Source organism: Aspergillus ibericus (assembly GCF_003184845.1).
Source record: "Aspergillus ibericus CBS 121593 unplaced genomic scaffold BO80scaffold_101, whole genome shotgun sequence".
NCBI classification, from domain to species: Eukaryota; Fungi; Ascomycota; class Eurotiomycetes; order Eurotiales; family Aspergillaceae; genus Aspergillus; species Aspergillus ibericus.
The window spans coordinates 1-25,367 of NW_020292199.1; the positions used below are offsets into that span (position 1 = coordinate 1).

The 25,367-nt window shown below is 49.7% G+C and overlaps 7 protein-coding genes across 7 annotated transcripts, besides 1 other annotated feature; all 7 read right to left on the reverse strand.

The window, feature by feature from the left end:
* Positions 1–2,060: 2,060 nt before the first annotated feature.
* On the reverse strand, positions 2,061–3,760 carry BO80DRAFT_471255 (phosphotransferase family protein; the record flags this gene model as incomplete). The annotated part of the gene is made up of 2 exons (XM_025723095.1): positions 2,061–2,989; positions 3,044–3,760. 2 exons carry the CDS (start codon positions 3,758–3,760, stop codon positions 2,555–2,557), a joined length of 1,152 nt encoding a protein of 383 aa, XP_025569139.1. The 3' UTR covers positions 2,061–2,554.
* A 1,986-nt stretch (positions 3,761–5,746) lies between these two features.
* BO80DRAFT_450765 (uncharacterized protein) lies at positions 5,747–6,742 on the reverse strand (the record flags this gene model as incomplete). Its single annotated transcript, XM_025721839.1, has 1 exon — positions 5,747–6,742. The coding sequence occupies one exon, from the start codon at positions 6,740–6,742 to the stop codon at positions 5,747–5,749; it is 996 nt and encodes a 331-aa protein (XP_025569140.1).
* A 9,142-nt stretch (positions 6,743–15,884) lies between these two features.
* On the reverse strand, positions 15,885–16,145 carry BO80DRAFT_313923 (uncharacterized protein; the record flags this gene model as incomplete). Its single annotated transcript, XM_025715056.1, has 1 exon — positions 15,885–16,145. A coding segment is annotated over one exon (261 nt), but the record flags the coding sequence as incomplete, so codon positions are not given.
* A 1,373-nt stretch (positions 16,146–17,518) lies between these two features.
* BO80DRAFT_319959 (uncharacterized protein) lies at positions 17,519–18,847 on the reverse strand (the record flags this gene model as incomplete). The annotated part of the gene is made up of 2 exons (XM_025715117.1): positions 17,519–17,884; positions 18,740–18,847. Coding segments are annotated over 2 exons (474 nt in total), but the record flags the coding sequence as incomplete, so codon positions are not given.
* Positions 18,848–20,441: 1,594 nt separating this feature from the next.
* BO80DRAFT_315976 (uncharacterized protein) lies at positions 20,442–20,741 on the reverse strand (the record flags this gene model as incomplete). The annotated part of the gene is made up of 1 exon (XM_025715072.1): positions 20,442–20,741. A coding segment is annotated over one exon (300 nt), but the record flags the coding sequence as incomplete, so codon positions are not given.
* Positions 20,742–20,970: 229 nt separating this feature from the next.
* BO80DRAFT_319189 (ribonuclease H family protein) lies at positions 20,971–21,327 on the reverse strand (the record flags this gene model as incomplete). The annotated part of the gene is made up of 1 exon (XM_025715108.1): positions 20,971–21,327. A coding segment is annotated over one exon (357 nt), but the record flags the coding sequence as incomplete, so codon positions are not given.
* Positions 21,328–22,172: 845 nt separating this feature from the next.
* BO80DRAFT_314987 (uncharacterized protein) lies at positions 22,173–22,514 on the reverse strand (the record flags this gene model as incomplete). The annotated part of the gene is made up of 1 exon (XM_025715065.1): positions 22,173–22,514. A coding segment is annotated over one exon (342 nt), but the record flags the coding sequence as incomplete, so codon positions are not given.
* A 2,610-nt stretch (positions 22,515–25,124) lies between these two features.
* Positions 25,125–25,304: a sequence feature (Protein overlapping with rRNA (BO80DRAFT_395341, RAK94818.1) was converted to a misc_feature.).
* Between the last annotated feature and the right edge of the window lie 63 nt (positions 25,305–25,367).

Genomic DNA, 25,367 nt, shown 5'->3' on the forward strand with positions numbered 1-25,367 from the left:
CAACATATGCTCGCGGTGGCATATCAAGACAATGGACAGATAAAGCAGGCAGTGGAGCTTCTGGAGCATGTGGTTGCAGTCCGAGAAAGAACACTAGCTGAACAGCACCCTGATCGACTTGGTTCCCAGCATACACTCACCAAACTACTCCTACAGATGTCGCCCGAATCAGCTACACCCAAACGCTTCTACAGCCCTAACAGAATTCGTCTTCTGTATATTGCAGCCGTCCTCTCGTTTTGGCCCTTGGTGTGGTACATTTTGCCGTGAAGGATAAGCTGAGTGACATGTTCTCAACAGCCCCTATCCGAATACGTCGTCAAGTGTTCCATCGCTGCCATGTACCTGACTCTCCGTTTGCAGCCCCCTGCCTGTTGTCCTGTTGGTTTAGCACCCAATCAAATTGCTAGTGAACTACAAATGAACTCTTGATGTCTGTGAGACAGGTGCGGGCCACAAAGAATTTGGCCACACAGATATCCTGTTCTGTCTCATCAGTCAACATGGAACGTACTGTGCTTCTATCAATCGCCGTATGACCTGCAAGGCACAGATACGTGGATGACAGAAAGGGGAAGTTATTGACACATGGCATCGATGGAGGGACCACGGACAGCAGTTTCCTGGTTCTGCGAAAACAGTTCCATGGTCTTCCATGGAGATCTTCCAGGGTTATGCACGGTTGACAGTCTGCATAGTTCCATAATAATATGTGCACACGTAACTAGTGGGTCTCATTCTTCCTATTGAGTCTTACGATTGAGAGGCGAAAGGCAGCTTATGAAGATTAATAAGGCGGATAAGTAGATATGCATAAATTGATCCACTAAGAAATTTACGGCCGCCCTCGGTTCCAAGGAGGTCAGAGCGATTTCGAGACGGACTGTACGATGAGCAGTACAAGCGTAGGCTAGAAATAGGACGATTCAATTGCAAAGGGCATCTTTCGACTAGCTAAGATCGAGCAAACTCCAGACTCTAGAACACCAGCATCAAAGTGTAACAAGAGGGGACACCTTTCAGACCTCCTCGACACCCACCAAGCCCGACCGACCGAAGTCAAGACATCATGGCAAGGTAAAGATCATCACCACTCCCTGGACCATTGTACCGGCACCCGAAACAAGTCCATCCGAAGATCGATCGTAACAGGGCGCACAAATGCAAGGTCGAGGCGGAAGTAAAACGGCTTCACTTTAGGGCGTCGAGGACATGGAAGTCATCAGCAAGGGTGGAGATTCTGTGGCTCTTTAGAAGAGCTCAGAGGTGGGACGTCTACTCTAAAGTGATTCTTTGAACTGCACACGGAACTGTTAGCAGGCATTCCTTCTTGGTTGCCAGAGGCGCATTGCCAATGTAGGGGGTGGGGGTCACTCACGTAGAGTCGCTTAATTTTCGAAACATTCGGGGGGAGAGGCCCTTTTATAGGATTTCGGGTGGGCGGTGACTCGCGCTAGTCGTAAGCGACAAGAGTGAGGGTCACGTGGTCCGCGCTTGTGTAGGCCTCAGGCATGACAAATCGCTAGCGCCCGGCTATAGCGGCCATCGGGCCGATGGAGTATGACACCCTCTTAGTTGAGACCCTCAGCATCCCTTCCATGCTGGACAGGCATGAGGCGCCCCTCGCTTTATTCGACACAGACAGAAGATTGTCCTGGTTATTGCTCTCTCGGGGATTTAGCGCTCAGTGTCCGTACTTTGACAATCTCACCCTCGCTCTACACGGTCCTGCTGGACTCTGGTGACCGGCAGTCCCTCGAGGATATTGATCTTAGTTCTGACCCTCCGCCTCACATACAACGCTTTGGAGACATTTCCTCTGTGAGCTCATCACCGAGATCGCTTTTGGGGCGAATCTTACTAACGCCGATATCGTCGAGGCAGTCCATCCCACTAAGCAGAAGGCCGGGGCCCGCCAGCAGCATTCTAAACTCCAAAATAGTGCTCAGATCGCCTTCTATTGCAAAACGCACGACGCCACACTTTCAATAATCCTTAGGCGCGTCCTTAAAACTGCATACAGGTGGCCAAGGATATCTGGTACACTTAGAGGGGGGTAGAAAGAATAGCTAGACGGATAGCTTTAATGCCGTGACCATGGCATTCTCCCTCACTCGCTGCCTCAAGGCCTCGAATCACAGGGAATAATGATCACTCGAGCACGGATGGGCGCATTAACAATCAACAATCTCCAGGCACCTTAACGAATCACCCCGGCCAGCCTTCCAACAGCCACTATATGTCCTTTGCAGCAAAGGTTTGACCAAGCATCCAGCACCTGTGCAACCAGTCTCTCGCCTATCTCCATATGCTAAAGTAAGAGCCTATTGTACTATTGTTGATCCTAGAGGACAGCTGAACAAGAGTTAATTTGCGGAAGGACTGGCTATCTAACCTCAGGATATTAACCGATACTATTCACATATCCCTCTCAAGGACATCTGAGGGACCCGTCGGGTGAATTTCCTCTGTAGGCACTTCCTACATGAGAATCCTCTGATTACCATCCAGGAATCGGACAGGATATGAATGAAGCAGCCTGTCAAAGAAGACATCACTCATCTCCGCAGAATCCTTCCATCACCTTGGAGTAAAACGCCGCCCTGCCATCCTCGAAGAGGGGGATTGCACAGGCCATATGGTGCCGCTGAGAGCTCTCAAGTGCAGATGACAGCCGGTATCCTGTAGTGAACCCCTGTTCTTCTTCAATTTGTTTCACGATTGCAATGTAGCGTTCCCTGCTAGCATAACCTTTTTTGAGATCCGCGTCTTTCCGATCGCCATTATCGTCATAATGCTGCGAAAAATCAAGAGTAGGGACAGTTCCCGGAACAGCCAGGGGAAATTGAGCGGCAATCTCACATAGTGCTGCATATGCCAATTCCCAATCAATGACACCAAGCATGCGGTAGTTGTCGTCGAACACGACATTGGCATGGCCAAAGTCCCCATGATATAGTCCAAATGGGCATGTATTGTTTACCGACAGCTAGTCGGCATTCTCCTTTATCAGTGCTGGGAAAGCTTTCACCGAGGATTCTACCTCATCGGCATATTTACCCGAGAGGGCCCTGAGTTGATCTGGGGTCAATCTGAATTTCGTATGGGTGGCCCAGGCTCTGAAGTACTCCGCAGCAGTGTCGAAAGGACCACCAATGCCAGGGATGGGCCCTTGTCGATACGAGCCATCGTTATTTTCCCCAACAATCCTTCCGATTTGCGACAGCTTGATATTGAACATCTCAATGTGTGCTTCCGCCATGGCCGTATAAACCTTCACCTCGTGCTCATGGGGAATTATTAACGCCAGGTCCGCTCCCACATTGCCTCGAAGACAATCCATGAGCATGAACGGCACCCCAGCACTGGAGCTGGGGCCGTCCTCGCAGACATGAATTTTCGGAACGGGGATCTTGGTTTTTTCTTGGACCAGGCGAAAAGTCATGTGTTCACATTCCATTTCTCCTTGTGCCTTCGCTGATCCGTCATACAGATCTGGCATCTGGAGTCTGGCCACCCATTGTACCCGATCCGCAAACTCTAGGATCCGGATCATGTGGTTATATCCCATCCCAATGGCGGGTAGCAGCCTGCACTTCATTCCGCTTCTCTTCTCAGTCGCGCGCTGAATCAAGGCATCCCATTTCGCTGTCTTCAGGACTCTGTCAGCTACCTTGCTGCTGAAACCATGCAGTTCCGAATAAAAGGTCCATCGATAGCCTTGAAAATTCTCGCTTTGTTGCGAAGGTTCGGTGGACATGATTCCACGTGGTGTGGTGTGGATAGTGTTAGTTCCAAGCGACAAGGATGATGGGAGAACAGGCAGAAAGAGCTTTCCCGGTATGAAGATAGGTAGCAATGACACAACTTAAATAGCTCACATGCCAGTGGTTTGACCTCCCTCTGCGGTCGACTCGCCTGCAAACTTTCATCGGACTCCAAGCTAGTTTCCGTTGGAGATACTACAAATCTAATGACTTATCTTGCTGATAGGTGTTATTGGCGGACCGAGGAGTCTTTGGTATGATATCGCCATTATATTGCCTTTCCCGCTCTTTGAACCCGTGCTGATTCCTGCTATAAACAGGACATGCCGGGCTTATCCGCTACTTGCCACTAGCCAACAAGAGACTGGCCGAAGTGAAGGAATCCAACAGTTCGGCCGAAGCGCATGATTCCATTTCGCAATGGTCACCTCCCTTGAAGACATTATGGCGTGCAGTTTATTGACCCATTGGCAACAAGGCCTCACGAATGAATCTTCTCAGAAACGGCTAACCTCCTTCATTCATCAGGTGCTGGGTTATGTGAAGGGTGCGCGCCGTCACCACAACCACACCAACAACCATGAATTCTCCGGGATTAACAGGCACTCTCAGACAATCCTTGAGGACGGGAATCAGCCGATGATCCTACTAACGCTCTAGATCTCGGTCCCGCTTTATTACCTTCCACCGCATTATCATTGGTAGACACCTGGTCAATTAGTCCTTCGTTACTTACTAAATCCCGAGAACCGTAAATTCACGCGTGTAGAATAGCTGGACAGAATGGTATGTCGCAACTATAAAGACCACACTTTGAAGCACGATACCGTGAAGACTGCATCTCCCCTATTCAAGCATCGTACCTAGCACTCGCGACAGTAAGATGGTGAAACGATCAGCCATGCTGGGGCGCTATTTACTTCAATACTGGTCCGACCGAGCCTAGCCAGGGAGCAGGTGAACATGGCAAGTGGCAGTTTCTTGGCTGCGCGGGTGATCCCCTCATTCTTCACTGCAGCTAGGCAGATCACCTGGCGCCTTTCCTTCGTGGTCTTCATCTGGCCTCGCCTCCTCTCTATGGGCGCCTTTCACCTCGATCATCATATCGTAACAATACCCGGTACGCCTGACTGCTCGAACAAACAACGCGCTATTGCGTTTGAGAGCGGAGGCATATCCGGGGGGGGGGGGGGGGTCCTACATGCTTACTATAGAAGAATTGAAACCCAGCTTCCGGCGACGGTATACTCCGTAGAATAATGTTTGCTTAAAAAGGTTCCTTAGGACCGCTTCCAGAACGGGCAGAAACATAGCCACAGGAATATCTTGAAGAGATTCCCCAAGGACAAATAATCTCAAGAAAGTCCAAGCTAGATAACCCTTCCTTAAGCAACCTAAGCATCAGCTGCCAGTCGGCCAAACCTATCAACAGTCTGTGCAGGCCCTTTCACGCACCACATCCCGGTATGCCCTTTTCTCGACGTCCTTCTCGATTTTTCGGCACGCCGAAGGGAAATCAGATCGCCAGAGCGCAGTCTGTCGTGCCCCAGAGAGTGATCAATGACCTCGTCGACAACATCTGCCGATCTCACATTCATATCGTCTAGGGTGTCGGCTCCTGGTCGCACACCTCTAGCAGAACAATGAGCTAGACTAGAGCCACGTGGTGCTTGGCCTCAAATAAAGCATTACTAGCTACTAGTTACCGACTCTTTACTTGCTGGGGGTCCATCATTTCACTTCTCGTTCCTCTTCCAGTGATTTCCATCTCTACCGTCACTCACGGCCACTCACAGTTACTGGTGCAATTACTCGCACGGCACATCACCAAGTGCATATGAAATTCACGGGCTTTCAACCTGATATCATCACCGTAAGTACAAAAAAACCCCCTTCGTCTTCATGATCCAGCCGGGGCCAGTAAGTGACCTTCCCCACCCCCCAACAGCATCCCCGTCGGTGACCCACTAATGCTCCGGTCAACGGTGGCAGGAAGTGAACTTTCGAAACATGGCAAAGTGAGGGCTCCGAATATCATTCCAAAACGGCACTGCTGCCCTGGCCCACGGGGTACCATAAATGAACTTCAACCCGGCCACATCCTTTCGACTGGGGGTCAGGTTCTCATGCCATGTAGAGTAATCCCATTTTGTAAGGACTGGCTGCTTTGCATGTTTACTACCCGTAAGCGGACTGTATAGCATAATAGAGTCCCAATCGACCAGGCCGGGGTGCCCCGCGTATGGGTGGGGTGAGTACACCTCGGAGACCTTCTCTGGAAGAAAATTGAGAGCGCTAAAGCCAATGTTCGATGCCGCTTCCCTGTCTTTACAGACACCACCTTTTCCCCAGACTTGCTCCGCGTCCAAATCCTTGGTGACCTCCTCGAAATCCCGGAGGTTGTCACAGTTGAAGCGAAACACCATATCGCTGGAATCCGGGCCCCAAAATGAGGGATTCTGGTGCTCGTGTAAGAGTCCGAAAGCATGTCCCAACTCGTGAGCAATCGTCATGACCGTCCACACCACATCGGGTTTCGTGTGCACCATTATCTTGGGTTTCTCGAGAGGGGGCGCGTCGGGAACATCCATCATGCTGGCGATTGGCAGGCCGACATCGCTGGATATGACGTCACGCGTCTCCTCGACATACAAGGAATCCCAAGGATGATGGATACAACTCAGTCGATTGATTTCCAGCAGTCGGAAACGCTCGGACAAGCCGGCGGCATACCACAATCGCATCGCGGCCCAGAGGAGGTCATGATATCGGTGTTGCGTCTCCTCGCTGTCGTAGCATAGCGGAATGGTTGACTCGGGCCAGAGGGTACTCTCGCTGGCGTGAGGACTGATAGAAATCCAGTCGGGAGTAGAAAACCGCGCATGTTCCCAGTCAGGATGGCCGGCATCGACCGCGGGGAGGACGAGCAACAGGAGAGGCAGGCAGACCATCATCCACTGCCACAGAGGCGCCATTCTGTTTGAAATGGGATCAGTCGGCAGCTGGTTCGCGGAAGCAGGAGACACAAATTTGTAGAACCGAGTGGAGAAGGAATGGAAGAGGAGGGCAGAAGTACACAGGCATCCGACAATATATATTCCCCCCCGGCTCTGGAAAGCACGAATCGGCATACCCACAAGGGGGCATTAACTATGCCATCTGCTTGAAAGGCAGGATATTCACAGGACACGGGAGGATCACTCCACCAGGGTCAACAATGTAGGCGTGCGAGATGGGCGCAGTGAAAGAGATGAGACCGATGACGTGACTTGAATTCACATTGTATATAGGCATGGTCGGCGGAGCCGTTCCTGCGCAGGATGAATTCACTCATGGAAGAGCACAGGCATCGATAAGCTGATCCGAGGATAACCGTGGCCCCTCGAGACTCTCAGATGGCGCCTTCTTACGGAAGAAGAGGACTACGGCGGGCAATAGCGGCCATCCTGCAAATGCATTGAAGTGCTTTCACCACTTAGTCTACCGCATCCTTAAAAAGAACTAGAATGACACTGTACGTAGGATCTTATATTCTTTTATCTATCATGCCTCCTTTCATTGACCTTGAGCCTTTTAAGGCTGAGATTATCAACTTATTCCATCAGAATCATTCAGCTAATAATATCGCTTCAATTATTCAGGAGAAACACTGAGACGGCCGTTCAACACAACAAAATGAGGTCGTATTGATGCTAACTACTCTAGAACTTTAAGGGTAAGGGGGTAAAAAGAAAAACAGGAAGTGTTGTGGGCGCTCGCTTGAAGATAACGACAGTAAAGCAAACAAAGCAAACGTGATCACATGATCCTGAACGAGGCTGCCGTCACATCACCCCCCCGTTTAGACCTGACTGCCCTCAGTCAGGGGAACGTTGTCATCATCATGATCCGCAGCGAATTTGTTGTTCTCCGCGGCTGTGATCTATATGGGGAGTCGTCTAGGTGGTCTGGGACGGTCCGGATAACAGGCATGAAAGTCACATAAACGGAAAGGTACATTCTTAAAATTACCAGCGGGATACCACTCACGGTCATTTTCGTCCGAACCTACCCATTTAACTCGGTATTGTAGCGTTCCTGCGTGAAGGCAATTTTCCAAGATCTGTTCCACCTCCCATTCAGTGTGGTTATCGACCTCAATCGAGGGAGCTTGGTCCAAGATCTGCCCAGGCAGGGGCTCTAAGGTGCCACGAAGTCGAAGCTTGTCAGGATGGAAGATAGGATGGACCTTTATACTATCGGGTAATTGAACTCGGTACGCATGGCCGACCTTCTCTATAATAAGCACTGGGCCATACCAGCTTTCTGACAGCTTCTGGGAGGATTGGCCCCAATGCCAGTTTCTAGCATCAACATAAACTTCGTCCCCTACATCGAAATTCACAGTCCGGCGCTATCAGTTAGCTGCACGAGTCTGGGCTTGTTGAGCGACTCGCATGCCTCCCTTTACTAGATCCCATATCTGCTCCATACGGCGGGCCAGGGCTCGGGCTTGCTGCCGGTTAACGGTGTCTGTGACAGGGGTCCGGGGAGGTGTCCAGTCGAAGGAGGTACGGGGCTCGTATCCTCGCTCAATCATAAAGGGTGGCAGTCCCGTGGATTCCTGGGGCAGGGCTGTAAAGGCAAAGTTGATCAGTGGTAAGAGTTCCGACCAGTTGTCTTGATAATGATTCACGAAGGGGATAAGTCTTTGCGCAGTATACTGGTTCACGATTTCAGTTTGCCCATCAGTTTGAGGATGATATGCTGTCGAAAGCTTGAGCTTCACTTGCAGTATACGACACAACTCGTCCCAGAACTCTGATATAAATTGTCCTCCTCAGTCCGATACGATCGTGTCCGGGGGTCCTGACCAAGGGTACACGTGCTCCAGGAAGAGCCGGGCCATGTCTTGTGTGGACGCAGTCTTTGTGCATGGTATTGAAGTAACCTGTTTACTCAGGCGGTCTACTACAACAAACACAGTATCGAAACCATGACGGTCCTTTGGGAATGTTCAGAAGTCCATTGACAAATGCTGTCCTGGGCGGTCCGGGATCGGTAGAGGTTGCAGGAGTCCTGGGGGAAGATCCCGTTATATATTCTTCCGCTTGCAGATTAAATAGTTGTCTAAGTAACGACGTATGTCCTGATTCTAGGTGTTCCAGTAGTATCGGTATTTCACAAGACCTAGCATCTTTGTTCGACCTGGGTGTGCAAACGATGGTTGACGATGGATCTCATCCAGTAGTCGGGTGCGTAGGTCCCTATCGTCCGGGACCACTAACAGGTCATTGAAGAGTAGAAGTCCATTTTCCAGGATGTATCCCCCTTCGCCACGACGGGCTCTTTCCCGGTAAGGCTCTAGGAAAGGATGGTTCCGGTTAGCTGCTAGAAGTCGATCTATGACCTGCAGGTGTTCCTGTACGGGGGCGAGGATGGTTAGTGATTCAGAAACTATTAGGAAGGGATATACTCCGTTCTCCAAACATTCCAGGAATAATAGGATTTGCTCGCGGTGTTGTGTCGGGGCTCACTCGCTACCATCCTTACGGATTAGCGCATCTGCTAAGGCATTATGCTTCCCGGGGCGGAATCGGATCAAGAAATAGTATCAGGAGAGGAACTCGGCCCATCGCGCCTGACGGGCGTTCAGTCTCTTAGTGGTCATTGTGACAGCAATATTGATGATATTGAGTGTGTGTTGCCTAGCTAACTACGCGAGGAGGAGGTGACTAGGTGGCTAGGTCCGAGATCACGTGATCTCCTTTCACACCCCCCATGAGCGAGGACGTAGTCAGCAACGTTACATACAAAAGGAGGAAGACATGAGGTTGTTCACGTTTTCTAAACAGGAAGTAAAAGACATATAGATACAGAAATATTAGATACAATTTCAGACATGATCCACTATGCTGAGTTACTTGATAAAGCGGGAGTAAGCAAGATATTCAAGCGGCTTAGTGAGACCGTCGGCTGCTTGTTCGGTCGTATTAATATAGATAAATTTGATATTTTTTACGCATACTTCACGACGTATGAAGTACTATTTAATGGAGATATGTTTCATGCGGGCGTGGAACTCGGGATTCTTGGTTAGAGTAATAACAGACTGGTTATCTGCATGAATGACTGTAGAATAAATTATTAAAATAAATATAGCTTTGAAGCGCTGAATGTCTAGTTTAGTGAATAGTAGTTAGAGCTAGATTAATTCTTGCGTTATTACTGCTTGCGCGATATACTCGCTTTCAGTTGAAGATAGCATGATAATAGTTTATTTCTTTAAACTCCATGAAATGGGCCCTCCAGTGAGTTAGAATATATAGCCGGAGATTAACATTATATTAAGAGAATAGGGACTAGCCTAGTCAGTATTACAGAAACTAATAAGTCCAGATCCACCGCGATGGTAGAAGGAGTAGTGGTTAAGGAAGCCAGTGAGATAGTACTAGATAAGATTTATTGCCTGAAGATGTAGATTAGCGGGGTTACTTATAAAGGATAATAGCTTACTTATTACATACGTAATATCAAGATATGTGTTAACTATAATCTAAATAAGTGCACCATTATATTCCTAATATGCTTTAATATTATTAGGATCTACTGTTCCATTATATTTTAATAAAGGATTCTTAGAGTTATATAGTATGGAAGAAGTCTTGTAAGTAGAAAGACTAAAGCGCTTTAAACAGTCTTATATATATGATTTCTGTAAGAGATAAATATCTTTATTTACTTATATAATATTAACATCTAGGAAATGGGTATAGGGATTATTATTAGTAAACTTGACAAGCTTAGTAAGTAGTGTTTTAAAGATGTTAACCATAGTGCCATCCAGCATGAGTAGGAGAATATTATTGATGTAAACAAGTATGAAAAGACTTTTTCCTATAAACACGGAATGATCTGTATGTAAGTATTTAAAACTATTAACCACTAAGAAGTCATGAAATATGTTATATTACTCGCGTAATACTTATTTTAAACTATATAGTGACTTGAGAAGTTCGCCGTACATACTATTTTTCTAGAAGCTGTCCAGTAACTTGATGTGTATCAATTCACATAGTTCAGTGTTGAGAAATACTATAATAATATTAAGATAATGTAAGATCTAATGAAGTTTAGTAGCCAGAGTAATAAAAGTCTTGAAGCTGATGCTCTTAGCAACGGCTGTGTATATTTCTTTAATCTAATAATCTTTACTAGCATGCTACTGGAAGCCTTTAATAATAAGGCAGGCCTTATAAATGCTGTCATGCTTAATTTTAAACATTTATTTAAGTAGAAGAAAATGCGTATTATGGGAACGTAGAACTATATAGAAAATGCCTTGTTTAATTTGTTCCTATATTTTATAATATACTGCTTTATGTTATTTAGATGCTTTAACGCAGGCTATAGTATCAGTATATAAGGTAGAAGTATAGCTAGTATCTTGAGATATTGGCCTCTTGGTAGAGATAGCCTTCCCAGCCTACGGGCTAGTAGGATACTATATAGCTGTAGTTTCCAGGAACAGGGTACCAGTGAGATAGTTATTAATGAGTAATTTATAAAAAATATCAATATTCATGTCTGGATTATTATTTACACTAATAATATGAGTCTCCAGGGACTTAAAGAGCGCGCGCGAGGGCTTGTGAATGTATGTGGAATGATATAGTAGCTGTTTAGTCACTAATGATGGTTCTATGTTAGAAGTAGTGGGTTCTGTACGGGAGGTACTGGTGGCTGGAGGATTTATAAGAACTAGCTAGTCTCTAGACTTGTTATCTTTGATAATAACTACTGGTTCAAGTGTAGTGTTGTGGATAATATTATTAATTATAAATAAAGGTGGAAGTACACTAGTCTATTTATATTCTAGTAACTAGTCTGGTTTCTTGCTGTTATCCTGCTTGTCTACAGTAAAATAGCTAGAAAAAGTAATAGGAATAGGCTGCTGATATTAAGAAGATATATTAAATAATAACTAGTGACGAGGATCTTCCTGGACTGGAGTTTCTATGTTAGTTTTATTATAGCGTGCGGAATCAAGATTGTATATAGATATTGTTAATAGTAATTATAAGATAGATTTTTTGTTAAAGATAATATCATGAGTGTATATAATCTGATAAGTTTAAATATTATAAATCTTGTAGACTGATTTAGAGTATCTAATAAAATAGTCTTCCTGTATATGATCCTTAAGCTTATCACGAGTCTTTTTAGAAGTGAGATGTTAGCAATGATAGCCAAAGATCTTTTACTGTGAGATATCTAGTTACACGCTGTATAAGGCTTTATAGGGAGTCTTCCTGATGGTACTGTGTATGAGTCTGTTCTGTATGTAATTGATTATGAGGATGATATGATTCTATAGGAAACAGGATAACTAGTTATCCGCTATAACTAATATGTAAGGTTTAACTAGATAACGGTTCTTAATCTTAGTAATAGGATTGAGATTTGAGTGGTAGCGCGGAGCAGGATCCCAGATGATACCTTGTTTTTAACAGTAGGCTGCAAGTGGTTGGTGTTCAGGCGCGTTATTACTATGGACACATTTAACATTGATGTTTAGCTAGCGTTTGAGGTAGTTCTGTAAAGTGATAAACTTGTCACGTACCTCGCTACGTTCCTTGAGTAGGAACACCCAGCAGTATCGGGAGGCATGGTCAGTAAAAGTGATGAAGTAGTATGCGCTAGTTTGGCCGCGTGTAGGTAGCGGTCCACAGACATCTGTGTGAATAAGATCTCTAACGCGTAGACCAAGGTCACGAGGCTCAGTGTGGGAGACAGGTAGTGCTTGACCCTTTCCACGGAGGCAGGGTTCGCAGGGCGCTGGTAGGGTGTCTTTCTTGATATTAAAGCCAATAACATGCTTAACGGAGTCACGAATCTTTCGTTCGGAGGCATGAGCTGTATGGCGGTGCGCGAGATGGATTGAAATTAGTGGAGGAGCTGTCTTTTTGATAGTATTGATAGTAAGGTTGGAGAGTGGCGAGCGTGTCAGGGCACCACAGAGATACAGACCCTGAATTGCCTTGCGGCTTGTGGTGCTGGTTGTATGTAGGAAATATTGAGCATCTTTAGCAGTAGTGAAGCTAATCTGCTTGCTGTGTTGAATAAGAATAGTGGTCTCTTTGGTCTCAATATGTGTACGAACACCCTGGCGCGCCAGCTGCTTACACGAAATGAGATTATGTGAGAGCGCCGGCGCGTACTAAGCGCGGTCAATCTCCAAGAGTCCACAAGGTTTGTTCTGCTTGTCCGCTAATTCGATCGAAACAGTGCCGTAGCCAACAGTCTGGAAGGCCTCATCAGTAGCGGTTTTGGCCGTGCGTACGCAGGGAGTAAAGGATGTGAAATGGTGCTTTGAGTAAGTCATTGTTTCAACAGTCCCAGAATCGAGCATCCAATCGTGCGAGTGGTTCGGGTGTTGGTCTTCTTGAGCCACGGTAGCAGTATTAAAGCGAACCGATGCGGCGCAGGCATCGAGAGAGTCAAAATCGATGTTGATCGCGTTGGCTGACGGTGTTCCCGATGGTGGTACAGATAGAGTAGGTGTAATAATTACATTTACTTGAGTATTTGTGGTTATTTTCTTATTCGGGTTCAATGAGTACTTACTTGGAAAGTGATTTCTATAATATTTATGGAAGGTATACCATATAGTATTCCTGTCAATAATATTAAGTTGCTCTCTTTTATACTGTACAGAGGTATTTATTTAATCTTTACCATAATCACGGGCATTACTGCGTCCACAGCCACGCCCGTGTCCACAGCCGCGACCGCCGCGATCACTGCCTTGGGTGTTGTTATTAGTATTCTTGATGTTGTCTTGAGGCTTGTTGTTGACCGCATATGTAGTCAGCTAGGAGAACTGATTCTTGTGTGTATATTTAAACTGCATAAATTAAGTATATACAGATGATGGGATCGTGTCTTCTATTAGTGTTATATACTGATTTGTAATAAATGGCTGTAAGATAAGCATATTTTAAATAGCTATAAAGAACTGCAGGAGTTTAGTATAATCATTAATAATCTTAATGCCGCGAAGCTCGTTGAGGATGTCCGCGTAGTATATAAGAAAGGTTTCTTGACTGCTTGTATTATTGTAGTGAATAAATATCTATTTATTGTATAGATAGATAACTGTAGTAAAGTTGGAGGTCTCATATGTTTTCTGGAGAAGGATATATGCTTCTAGTGTAGAGTCATAGTTCTGGAAACGTGTTGTGGGACTGGCTTCGCATGTAGTATTGAGAATTACAAGTATAGAGTAATTTAACTACTTCTACTTCCTATAATTAGAGTTATATGTAGTGAGCAAAGTGTGGTTGCGTTATTTAGCTTGTTTAATGCTATTTTACAGGTCTGTTTTAGTAGATAGAGTACCACCATCACCAGCACGAACAGCCAGTATACGCATGTTTTCGTCTTCATCCTCGGAGTAAAGAACTAGTTCTTTTAGAAGAGTATATTTATCCTAGAGTAGCTCCCACGCGTCTGGGTTACGCGAGCGTAGGTAGTTTCGTAGGTTCCTTTACCATGATAACCAGTTAGCCTGGCCTTTAAGCTTAGGAATGGCTTTGGAGACGTCGATGTTGAATGGGTCTTTGGATGGTGTCATTGTAAGCATTCGGCCACGCCGCTCGCGTGGTGGGAGGTCTGGTTGGTCGGTAGGTGCCAAGCCTGGATGCCAAGCTGACTGGATCGCCGCGGAGGCTTTCCTACCCGCGAAACCGCGTATAGTAGCGATTTGAGGTGTAAAAAGCCTTGAGGAGGATGCTATTCGATGAACAACGCGCAAAAACGATGAAAAAAAGATAGGGAAAATGAATATTTGATGATTCGTTGCCACGAGGGCTCATAACCTGTGACAGCAATATTGATGATATTGAGTGTGTGTTGCCTAGCTAACTACGCGAGGAGGAGGTGACTAGGTGGCTAGGTCCGAGATCACGTGATCTCCTTTCACAGTCATGAAATACTCCAAGACTCGGTGGTCAGTCAGGATACTGAAACAGTCTGTACGCTGGAGCCCTTCTAACTCCGGCCGCCATTCCTCCAAGGCACGAATGATCGCTAGTAGTTCTTTGTCATGAATGTCGTAGTTATGTTCCGCAGGGGACATAATCTTAGAGAAATAGCCTACTGGATGCCAAGCTCCATTTGCTACCTATAAGAGTATCCCCGCAATGACTCCATCAGCGGCATCCGTTTCAACACGAGTAGGAAGCGTGGGATCATAGTAGGCCAGAACAGGGGCCGAGACTAACACCTCCTTAAGTGCCTTGAAGACTTCAGTACAGGTATGATCCCAGTCAAAGACAACATCTTTTCGGGTCAGTCGTGTCAGGGGTCGTGCTATTCTACTATAGGCTCTGATAAACCTTCGGTAGAAGTTATAAAAGCCTAAAAATAATTGAATTCCGCGTACAGTTGTCGGGGTCACCCACTCAGTGATAACAGTAATCTTCATTAGGTCCACCCGGATACCATCGGTGGCAATGATAAACCCAAGAAACTTGGTCTTTATAACGTGGAACTCGCATTTATGAATAGCAGCCTGTAAGCCCGCGGCTCGCAACTTCTCAAGCACTAAACGCACGTGCAGCTCATGCTCAGCCGCGTTATCACTGTAAATCAACACGTCATCAATGTAGGCCATGACAAACTTGTCTAAATACTCCATCAAGACTTCGTTAATGAGCCGTTGGAAGGCAGCGGATCCGTTAGTAAGTCCAAACAGGAGGACTCGATACTTGAACGGGCCATGTCGCATTTTGAAGATTGTGAGATCTTTTGAAGCAGGATCCATTCTGATCCGGTGGAAGCCCTGTCATATGTCAAGTTTAGTAAAGAGTTTTACATTGCGCAGGCGGTCCATCATCTCATCAATAAAAGGCAGGGGGTACAGGTCCTTCTTAGTTAAAGCATTCAGTTTTTGATAGTCCACGCAGAACGGAGGCCTCCTCCAGGCTTTCGGGCCATCAGAATAGGGGATGCAAAGGGTGCGGAGCTTGGTATAATAAATCTTTTATCCAGATTCTCCATGATATAATCGCGGGAGGCCTGCAGCTTTTCTATTGTCATCTTGTAGAGAGGAGCGGTGCCTAGAGGGTTCTCACCCTCTAACTGAATCTTATAGTCGCAATGCCGGGATGGAGGTAGCGTGTCGGATTCCTTCTCAGAGAAGACATCCACTAGATCATGGTATTGCTTAGGAAGGACCTTCTTAATCTCATCCTCTTCACTTGTACGTGGAATCTCCAGTTTCTCTGCGAGAGCCTTCTCGATAGCGTTGAGTAAGGTAATAAAAATCTCTGTCTCTGAGTTTTTCAGATGTCGTTGGAAGCCAGCCGCTCTAATAAGAGCTATCTCTCCATAGGGGAGTCTGATCGGGGCAGGCTTTGGTTCGGGCTTCAAGGTTCCGGGGGGAAGGCGATACTAGTAGTTTTCTCCACCTAGGTTGCGTTCCATCTTTGCCAGGGCCTCGCACGGGCTGCTTCGGTTAGTACGGGGAAGGATTGGTAGTGGTTGTAGAGGCTTTGGCCGTTTATCTTCTAACTGCATCTTATGGTCCCTCCGGGCTGCGTCTTGTTGATGCTTGCGATCCACCGGGGACCGCTCCAGGATGGTCTGGGAAACACTCGTGAGAAGTCCAGCTTTCATCTCATCCTCTAATGTCAGCTAGCTCGGCTAGATCAGTCGGCGATTCCGGTAATCCAGTAAGACATTATGTTTGGCAAACCACATCTTTCCGAGGATAGCATTATGCCTTCCCAGGTCCAGTATGAGGAAGGGGGTGTTCAGGACTTGGCGGCCGTTGACTGTAAGATTCAATCAGATCACATGTGTCAAATCAGTAGTCCGTTTTCCATCAAAGCCTGTGACTGGGGTTGCCTTCTTTAAAGGCAGCGTTGGGATTTTAAAGTGTCGGGCTAATTTAATAGCAAACTGAGTATCTATTACCGAGTAGGCATTGGCTCCGGAGTCAGCAAGCATACGAGCAGGGATGGTAATGCCGTCTTTAGAGAATAGAGTGGTGATTATAAAACTATCATTATCATTTCCTAGCAGGTCTCGTAGGTTCACTATGCTTGCTTGAGCTTCCAGCTCGCCCAAGATGGAGACTTTTCCTAGGCGTTGTCTTTTGTTGATTCGGGTTCCTCCGCGGGAGCTTCCAGGGCCTTCACCTGCATAGTCTTCTTCTTAGGACATTCTCTGCTCCTATGGCCGGGCTCCTTGCAGTAGAAACACTTTCCATCTCTCATCAGTGCCTCCCTAGTCTCTGGTTCCATACTAGAAGCTCGGGTCGGGGGTTTGGAGGAAGTGCTTACAGCACTCGAAGTGGTAGCAGGAGAACGGGGTGTACGGGACTCAGTATGACCTCCGACTGCTGTAAAGTTGCTTTTAGCACGTTTCTTGATTTGTTCTTCAATCACATCTGCAGAGTTGGCGCATTGCTTCACGAATTCCTCGAAGTCCTCATTATAGTAGCTGTACGCAGTGAGATCCTGAAGCTTGATAGGGAGTTTACTATAGAGGTCGTCCTTCCAGACGCTCTTATTGACTCCGGCTTCGACTGCAAGATAACGAAAGGTTGAGATGAAGGTGTAAAACTTGTCTCCAGTCTTCATCTGTAAGCCTTGGTACTGGCGACGGGCGTTGCGAACCTTGTGAGGGTCAGTAAAGACAGTTTCCAAATGTTCTAGCATGTCATCGGCGTCGTCGTAAGGATTAGTCGTGCTCGGACGGAGTCTGGGTGTCAAGTGCCTCCTTGCATCACCCTCGCAACGGCTGGTAATATAGGCTTTGCGTACTGCCGGGGTAGCAAACTGATCAGCGTTGGCTTGCAGTTTCTGACACATAGCCAGCACCCAGTCTTCAAAGGAGATGTTCTTTCCATCACTGAACAGAGGCAGGTCAGGGATCTTCATCGCTCTCCTGGGCTCGGGGACAGTTGCACTTCGGGGAGTGGTCAGGGCCTGACGGGTAGCGTGCACTGCGAAAGCATCTCGCTCTCTAGCGATATCATCCCGTTCTTGAGTGAGAGTAGTTATCTCTTGGCTCTGTCGGTCTTGCTCATCGAGGAGGTTGTCTCTTTCAGTCTCCAAGTTATTAAAAATCTTTAGAAGGACTTCAAAAGTCCGCTTCGGGTCTCTCTTGTATCGGTCATCGAACTCGGTCTGATCAAACCCGTCTTCCCAGTCTGGTTCATCAGGCAGTATCGCGGAAAGTCGTCGGTTGTCCTTAGGACCAGGAGTCTGGCTACTCTCTCTAGCCATTTCGTTCGTTCGTTCTGTCGGTCGGGTGGGTCTTTTGGCCGTTAGGCGTCGCCAAGAACGCGGGGTGGGGACTGCTGACGGCTTGGCAGGAGCTGGCCGTGTACAGCAATGGAAAAAGAATGAAGAAAGATGCTTAAAGTTATGAGACGGCCGTTCAACACAGCAAAAAGGTCGTATTGGTGCTAACTACTCTAGAACTTTAAGTATAAGGAGGAAAAAAGGAAAACAAGAAGTGTTGTGGGCGCTCGCTTGAAGAAAACGACAGTAAAGCAAACGAAACAAACGTGGTCACATGATCCTAAACAGAGCCGCCGTCACAGAAGTTATATCGGCCGATAGTATTATTTAACACGCTGGGCAAGGCCCTGGAGTCAGTGGTTGCGAGGTGTGTTGAGGTGCCTGGTTGGCTGGTAGGCGAGGATCACGTGTTCTGATCACGTTGGCCACCACCACCAAGGCGTTCTTCTTCTTCTTTCAGGCCGTAGCCTAGATAGCGAATACAACCAACATCTTCAACTCCCTGAGCTGTAGCTCACAACAAGGTGTATCCTCTATGCCGTTGAGGCCCACGGTCTCCTCTCCTAGAGGCACCTGTCCTGCGAGCAAGCGCTATACAGGATCATAGACCGGATACAGCAGGCGTGGCGTGAGGGTAAGTCCGTCAGCATGCTGCTCCTGGACGTGTCAGGAGCGTACGACAACGTCTTGCACAGGCGATTGCTTTTCAACCTGCGGAAGTGATGACTGGGGCACTTGGTGCCCTGGATCGAGAACTTCCTCAGTAATAGGAGGACTAGGATTCGCCTCGCGGAAGTCACGACAGGCTGGATGCTAATGGCAACGGGGATCCCACAAGGGTCCTCCCTGTCCCTGATCCTCTACCTACTGTACAACGCACCTTTACTGGAGGCATGCATACACCGATCCAGGTGGGGAGCGAGCGAGGCCTATGGCTGGGTTGACGATGCTAACATCCGCGCGGTCGCGACCTCGGAGTGGGCCGCGGTTCGCGTGCTTGAGGATATATATCCCTGGGCGAGCGACTGGGCCCGGAGACACGGCTCGGTATTCGCTCCGGCAAAGTACCAGCTGATACACTTCCCCTGCCCGGACCATGCAAAGTCCAAGCCCAACGGGGAACGAATGATGATAGAGGACGGAGGACGCAGGGTCATCATTCAACCCAGCAAGGAGGCGCTATACCTCGGAGTCTGGTTCGACTCGGCACTGACCTTCGAGGAGCACCGCAGAAGAATGGTCACGAAGGCAGAGGCCAGCCTCGAGGCGCTAAGATCGATCTCAGCGTCCACGTGGGGCACGTCTTTGCTCAATATGCGCAAGATTTACAGTGGGGTGGTGGTCCCGCAGCTCCTATACTGCTCCTCGATGTGGTACAACCCCTGGAGGCTGTCGGGGAGTGCCAAGGTAAGAAGGGCCGCCGTCCAGCACCTCAAGAGTGTGCAGAAACGCGCGGCGGTCCTGATCAGCGGGGCCTTTAAGGGCACGGCTGGGGACGCGCTCAACGTGGAGCTCCACCTAACCCCGATTCCCCGGCTGTTGGAGCAGAGGGCGGAGGAGACAGCGCTCCGCATGGTCACAGGACCTATCATAGGACGGCCCACCGGGGGCTACCGGGAGCCTGGAGAACGACGCACGTTCCTGGAAGCGTTCTGGGCTGAGATCACGAACCGCAAGAAGCGACAAGGCCGGGAAGGCCCCGCGACCCCGTCACCCGAACCGGAGTGGGAGGCAAGGAGGGCCTTCATACAGCCCCCGTGGCGCACCCCGCCCACGGTGGTCATCAAGAATCGCGAACAAGCGATCAAGACATGTAAGCAGGTTGAGACAACTGGTGAGATCACTTTGTACGCCGATCGGAGCGGGTACAAGGGCCACGTCGGAGCGGCGATGGTCATGCAGGTCCCATGGGGGCGTGAAGGTAGTAGTAGTAGTAGTAGTAGAATTCATTAACCTGATATAGCTGGCCTTACTAGTGGCCTTGCTGTGCAGGTGTTCCCTAGGCTCCTAGGGAGGCTATTCATGTACGTACAAAATGCAAAAATGACACAAAACATGGTGTTGACCCTGCGCCACTTGCCTCGGGTCCTGACGTCGTTGCCAAGACGTCACGTGCTCGAAAAGCTTGCCGAAAAGCGCACCACACCTTGCTTCGTCCCCCTGTTCCCCTTAGCCCCCCGTAGAGCTGTACCTGGCTCTGCCTGGTGCCCTCTGTATAGCGTCTGTGTGGGTTGTTGCGCTTGCTCAGGCCTCACCTGGCTTCTGTGGATCGCCGCGGATCTTCCTCGTGGCTGCATGTGTGATACGGCTTGTGTTGCGGGGTGATACCCGCGCGTAGCCTGCATGCTCTGCATACTCAGCGTCTTCCCCCAACGTCTTCCTACTCTGTGATTGGCGGGACTTCGTTGAATTGGTTCAAGAGCCCCGTTTTGATCATAAAGTCAGCGACGTAGCGAGCCGCGGCGGGCTCGCTTACCAACGCGTCAAAGTCATCCCAGTTGACTGCCACCCTCTGCTTCCTGAGCCTCTGTCGGAGCTCGAGCTGGAGCCCGCGAAGTCTCTCACAGTCGAATAGAACGTGTTTCGGGGTCTGCGACCCCCTGTTGCAGCTGCATCTGTCTGAGTCCCTCGCCCTGATCTTGTATAGGAAGTGATTTAGGCCGATCCGGCCCGTGCGCAACTGAATCAATGCCGAGCTCTGGGGCTTGCTGAGGCCCCCGTAGAGCTTAAGAGACGCCTTGGTCGGTTCCGGTATAAGGCGTTTAGTTGGCTTAGCGAGGGTCGGTTGCTGCTTCCACTGTCTCCTCCACCGTTCTTTCGTCAGTTGGCGCGCGGCTCTTTGCCGCTGACGCCAGGGCTACCAGCCCGCTTGTTTGCTTCTGGTCTTCCGCCGCCTTCTTGGCAGCTTCATCTGCGCGTTCGTTGCCACGGACCCCCTCGTGCCCTGGGATCCAGTGGTAGTTGACTTTGACTCCCTCCTTGCGGAGCTCTTCGACCTCCCTGAGCAGGAGGGCTAATATCTGCTGGCCAGAGGACATCCTCGGGGCGCGCATGGCTTTCAGCGCAGCCTGGCTGTCGCTGAATATGTGCACCTCTCCGTTCCTCCTGGCCCTGTCCACCCCTAGGACCCTGATCCACGTGGTGGCCAGTTGTAGGCCTCGGAGTTCGGCCGCATACACGTTGCTGATGGTCTCCGGGCCCATGTATTGGCCGATCCTCTTCCGGACCCCGTTCTCTTTAGGCGTGATAACCGCCGCCCCCACGTGGCCCCTGTATCCGCTTCCGTCCGTGTAGAGAGTGATCTCTCCTCGCGCTTCCAGCTGCGCGCAGGTTTGAATCGCTTGTTCGCGGTCCTCAATTACCACCCTGGGCGGGTCCCGCCACGAGGGTTGGATAAAGGTTCTCCTAGCCTCCCAACGTGCGTCGGGCTCCGGCCGGCCGGCGCGGTTCAGCCGGTGCCTGCGGTTCGTTAGCTCCGCCTGGAATGCTTCCAGAAACGTGCGTTGTTCTCCAGTGTATCGGACCCCCCCCATTGGCTTGCCAATCTTGGGGCCCAACCGACATGCTTGATGTCTACTTGTCCCCAGTTGTGATAGTTCTCCGCCTTCAGATTCTCGATGGCGCTCTCGATGCCGTCCTTATCGCTTAACTTGATGGACTTGATCGGGATGCCGTCGACCACGTTCCCGTACGTTGGCACCTTGACTTCGGCCTTATCTCCGAAAGTCCCCAGCCAGGCTCTATGTCTCCGCATAGTCTCCGCCTCGGCTGCGGTGCGTGTGGCCAGGCTGACGTCTCCTGACCGGAGCTGTTTCGCCGCTACAACCTTGACTCGGCGTAGCGGCTTGTGGTCACGTGATGCCACAACCCGCGCCTCTTCCACCTTCTTGACGATATCTAGCGGGGTCGTGGCCCTGAGGCGTTCGATGATGTGGCGGCTAGTGAGCTTGACGATGACCTCCCTGTCCCTGTCCAGTTCGTATGCGGAGACCCCCGGGGTCCCCGTCCCTGCCGTGCGTTGTGTGGTAGAGGTCGGCGCCGTCGTGCTAGACGGTAGTCCGACCCCTCTGCGGATCGCGTCTGCGTAGGTCCCTCCGCTGGAGACGGACCTGAGCGTGTTCTTGGGGTCGGTTTGGATCCTGACTGTGGTGACGTCGTGTCGTAGCTGGGCGAACTCCCTCTGGGAGCGGTCGCTTAACTCCTTCAGTTCGCGCCTCAGGTCGCTATCCAGGTTGATCATGGTGAGCATCTCTGCGGTCTTCAGGGCCGCCTCCATGAACCGCATCACCGGCTTTGGGAGGTTTCCTCGACCCTCTCGGACGTGTTCGATAATCGCTTTCGCATCGTGCTGCTGGTTGACTGCGCGCTGCGTCAAACTGATGGTGTTGCCAGAGGCTGCAGAGTTTTCCGTATCGGCCGCCAAGACCGGCCACGGGGACGACCTAGGCGCCATTTCAACACCACGAGGGGGCAAGACCCCTCAAAATTGGTATCAAAATGTCGCCAGAGGCGTTAAATATAACTATACGAGAGGTGAGGCCCGCAGGCCCTGTGGTGGTTGCGTAAATTTCAAAAATTTGATTCGCGCGTGGGGAGTTGTTTTTCGGGGGCGTGAAGGGGAGGAGGTGGCAGAAATACCTCGGCCCCGAGACGGTCAGCAACGTGTACACAGCGGAGCTCGGCTCGCGGACGCGGCCAGGCAGAGAGGGGGGAGGATCTACATCTTCAGCGACAGCCAGGCGGCGCTCAAGGCCCTACGGGCCCCGAAGATGTCATCGGGCCAGTATGTGCTGGCTGCTCTGATGGGCAGCCTCCAGCTGCCCGCGAGAAGGGCATCGAGATCCACTACCACTGGATCCCGGGCCACGAGGGCGTCCGAGGCAACGAGCTCGCCGACGAAGCAGCGAAGGCGGCCGCCGAGAGCCAGAAAACAACGGACAGGCAGGTAGCCCTGGCGTCTGCGGCCAAGAGGACCGCACGCCGACTAACCCAGGAGCGGTGGAGGAGACAATGGAAGCAGCAACCGACCCTCGCGAAGCCGACCAAACGCCTCGTCCCCGAACCGACAAAGGCGACACTCAAGCTCTACGAGGGGCTCAGCAAGCCCCTGAGCTCGGCTTTGATTCAGTTGCGCACGGGCGGGATCGGCCTAAACCACTTCCTGTACAAGATCAAGGCGAGGGACTCGGACAGATGCGGGTGTGACAGGGGGTCCCAAACCCCAAAGCACGTCCTTTTTGACTGTGAGAGGCTCCGAGGGCTCCAACTGGAACTCCGGCAACGACTCCGGAGGCACAAGGTTGGGGTCAACTGGGACGATTACGACGCACTGGTGAGCGAGCCGGCAGCAGCTCGCTACGTCGCTGACTTCCTGATTAAAACGGGGCTCCTGGACCAATTCAGAGAGGTCCCGCCTCTAGACGAATGAGCAGATAGAGGGGAAAGACGATGGGTATGCAGAGCACGCAAGCTGCAGCCGGGGATCACCCCTGACTGCAGACCACGAAGATATATAGCCACGAAACAGATCCGCGGCGATCCAAGGGAAGCCAGGCACGGACTGAGCAAAGCACGATACCACGCAGAAACCACAAATGCAGCATGAGGCAGAGCCAGGTACGGCTTCGGGGAGGCTAAGGGACCTGGGGGGCAGGAACGGGGAGGCTTTTCGGTGGGCTTTTCGATGATGAAGCTTTTCGCACGGTCGTGGCAATGACACCGTGATGACGAAGGCCGGATAGAGGCAACGTGGCAACGGAGGCATGTGGCGAGAATCCGGGGACCCAGCAGGGTCAACACCACGTTCCTGTAGGTTTTCGATGTTTGTATGTATGAGAATAGCCTCTCTCGGGACTAAGAGAACGCCTGGACAGCAAGGTCATTAGTACAACCGGCTTTATCAGGATAATGAATTCTACTACTGTGACGGCGGCTCTGTTTAGGATCATGTGACCACGTTTGTTTCGTTTGCTTTGCTGTCGTTTCCTTCAAGCGAGCGCCCACAACACTTCTTGTTTTCCTTTTTTCCCCCTTACGCTTAAAGTTCTAGAGTAGTTAGCACCAATACGACCTCATTTTGCTGTGTTGAACGGCCGTCTCAACTACAACTACGACGACTACTGTAGATATATATTTTAGACACCTTCCACCTAGGCAAAGTTCCTTCTCGTCTGGAGACTCATTACTCCTTCGAGTGAGACACGACAAGCTTATCCTCCACTGCTTTGATTTAAGGCTAATGCGTCGTTCATCACAGGAACCGGACAGCGCATCGTCAAGAAGCAGTTCATGAAACATACGGCCCCGCTCCATATCGAGGATTTAGTGAGGAGCTCATGGATTTAAAGACACTCATCCTCGCACATACTTGGCTTCCTCACGTTAGCTAGAGCTGGTTTTGAGGGATGTACCTTGGGTAACACCCATCCACAGCATTTGCGAGTAGTGCGCGACACGGATTGCCCTCTCTTCCCTCTCTTGTTAGCGATTAGCGAACAACCAGCAGGCTACTAGTCTTGGTTACCTGGGAAGCAGCGCTGGGGTCTTAGATTTCGCTTCGCGCCTTCAGACGGGCGTAATCTCTAGTTCGGCACAGCCAGGAGACTTGCAAAAGCCTGACTCCCGAGTCCGCACAGGAAGGAGTTGGAGTTCGGAGTCAATTTAAGGTTTGGAGAAGCGGGAGGTTGGGTCCGGGACTGAGCGGGTGGGACTAGTCTCGGCCTTGGCGCCGAGCTTATTTGGACATCGATGAGTGAAGATTCCAGTGACACACCATGGTTTTTGGGCTTTTTCAATGCGCACAAGTGCGTGGATGGCATCCCTGGTAGTCCGGTAGATACCTGCTTAGCGAGGGCACCAGTACGGGTACCTAGATCAGGTTTATGAATGCGTCGACCAGCACTACAACTACAAGTGTTACGGTGCATGTCAAACACTAGTTGACGGGCTGTAATGAGTTATAAATGGATGTCGAATGGCCTGAGTAGATGGAGTAGTAAGGTATAGTCTAGGAGAAAGCTCATGGAAGGCTTCGGGCGAGTGGAATGAGTACAATCTAAATCCCTTAACGAGGAACAATTGGAGGGCAAGTCTGGTGCCAGCAGCCGCGGTAATTCCAGCTCCAATAGCGTATATTAAAGTTGTTGCAGTTAAAAAGCTCGTAGTTGAACCTTGGGTCTGGCTGGCCGGTCCGCCTCACCGCGAGTACTGGTCCGGCTGGACCTTTCCTTCTGGGGAACCTCATGGCCTTCACTGGCTGTGGGGGGAACCAGGACTTTTACTGTGAAAAAATTAGAGTGTTCAAAGC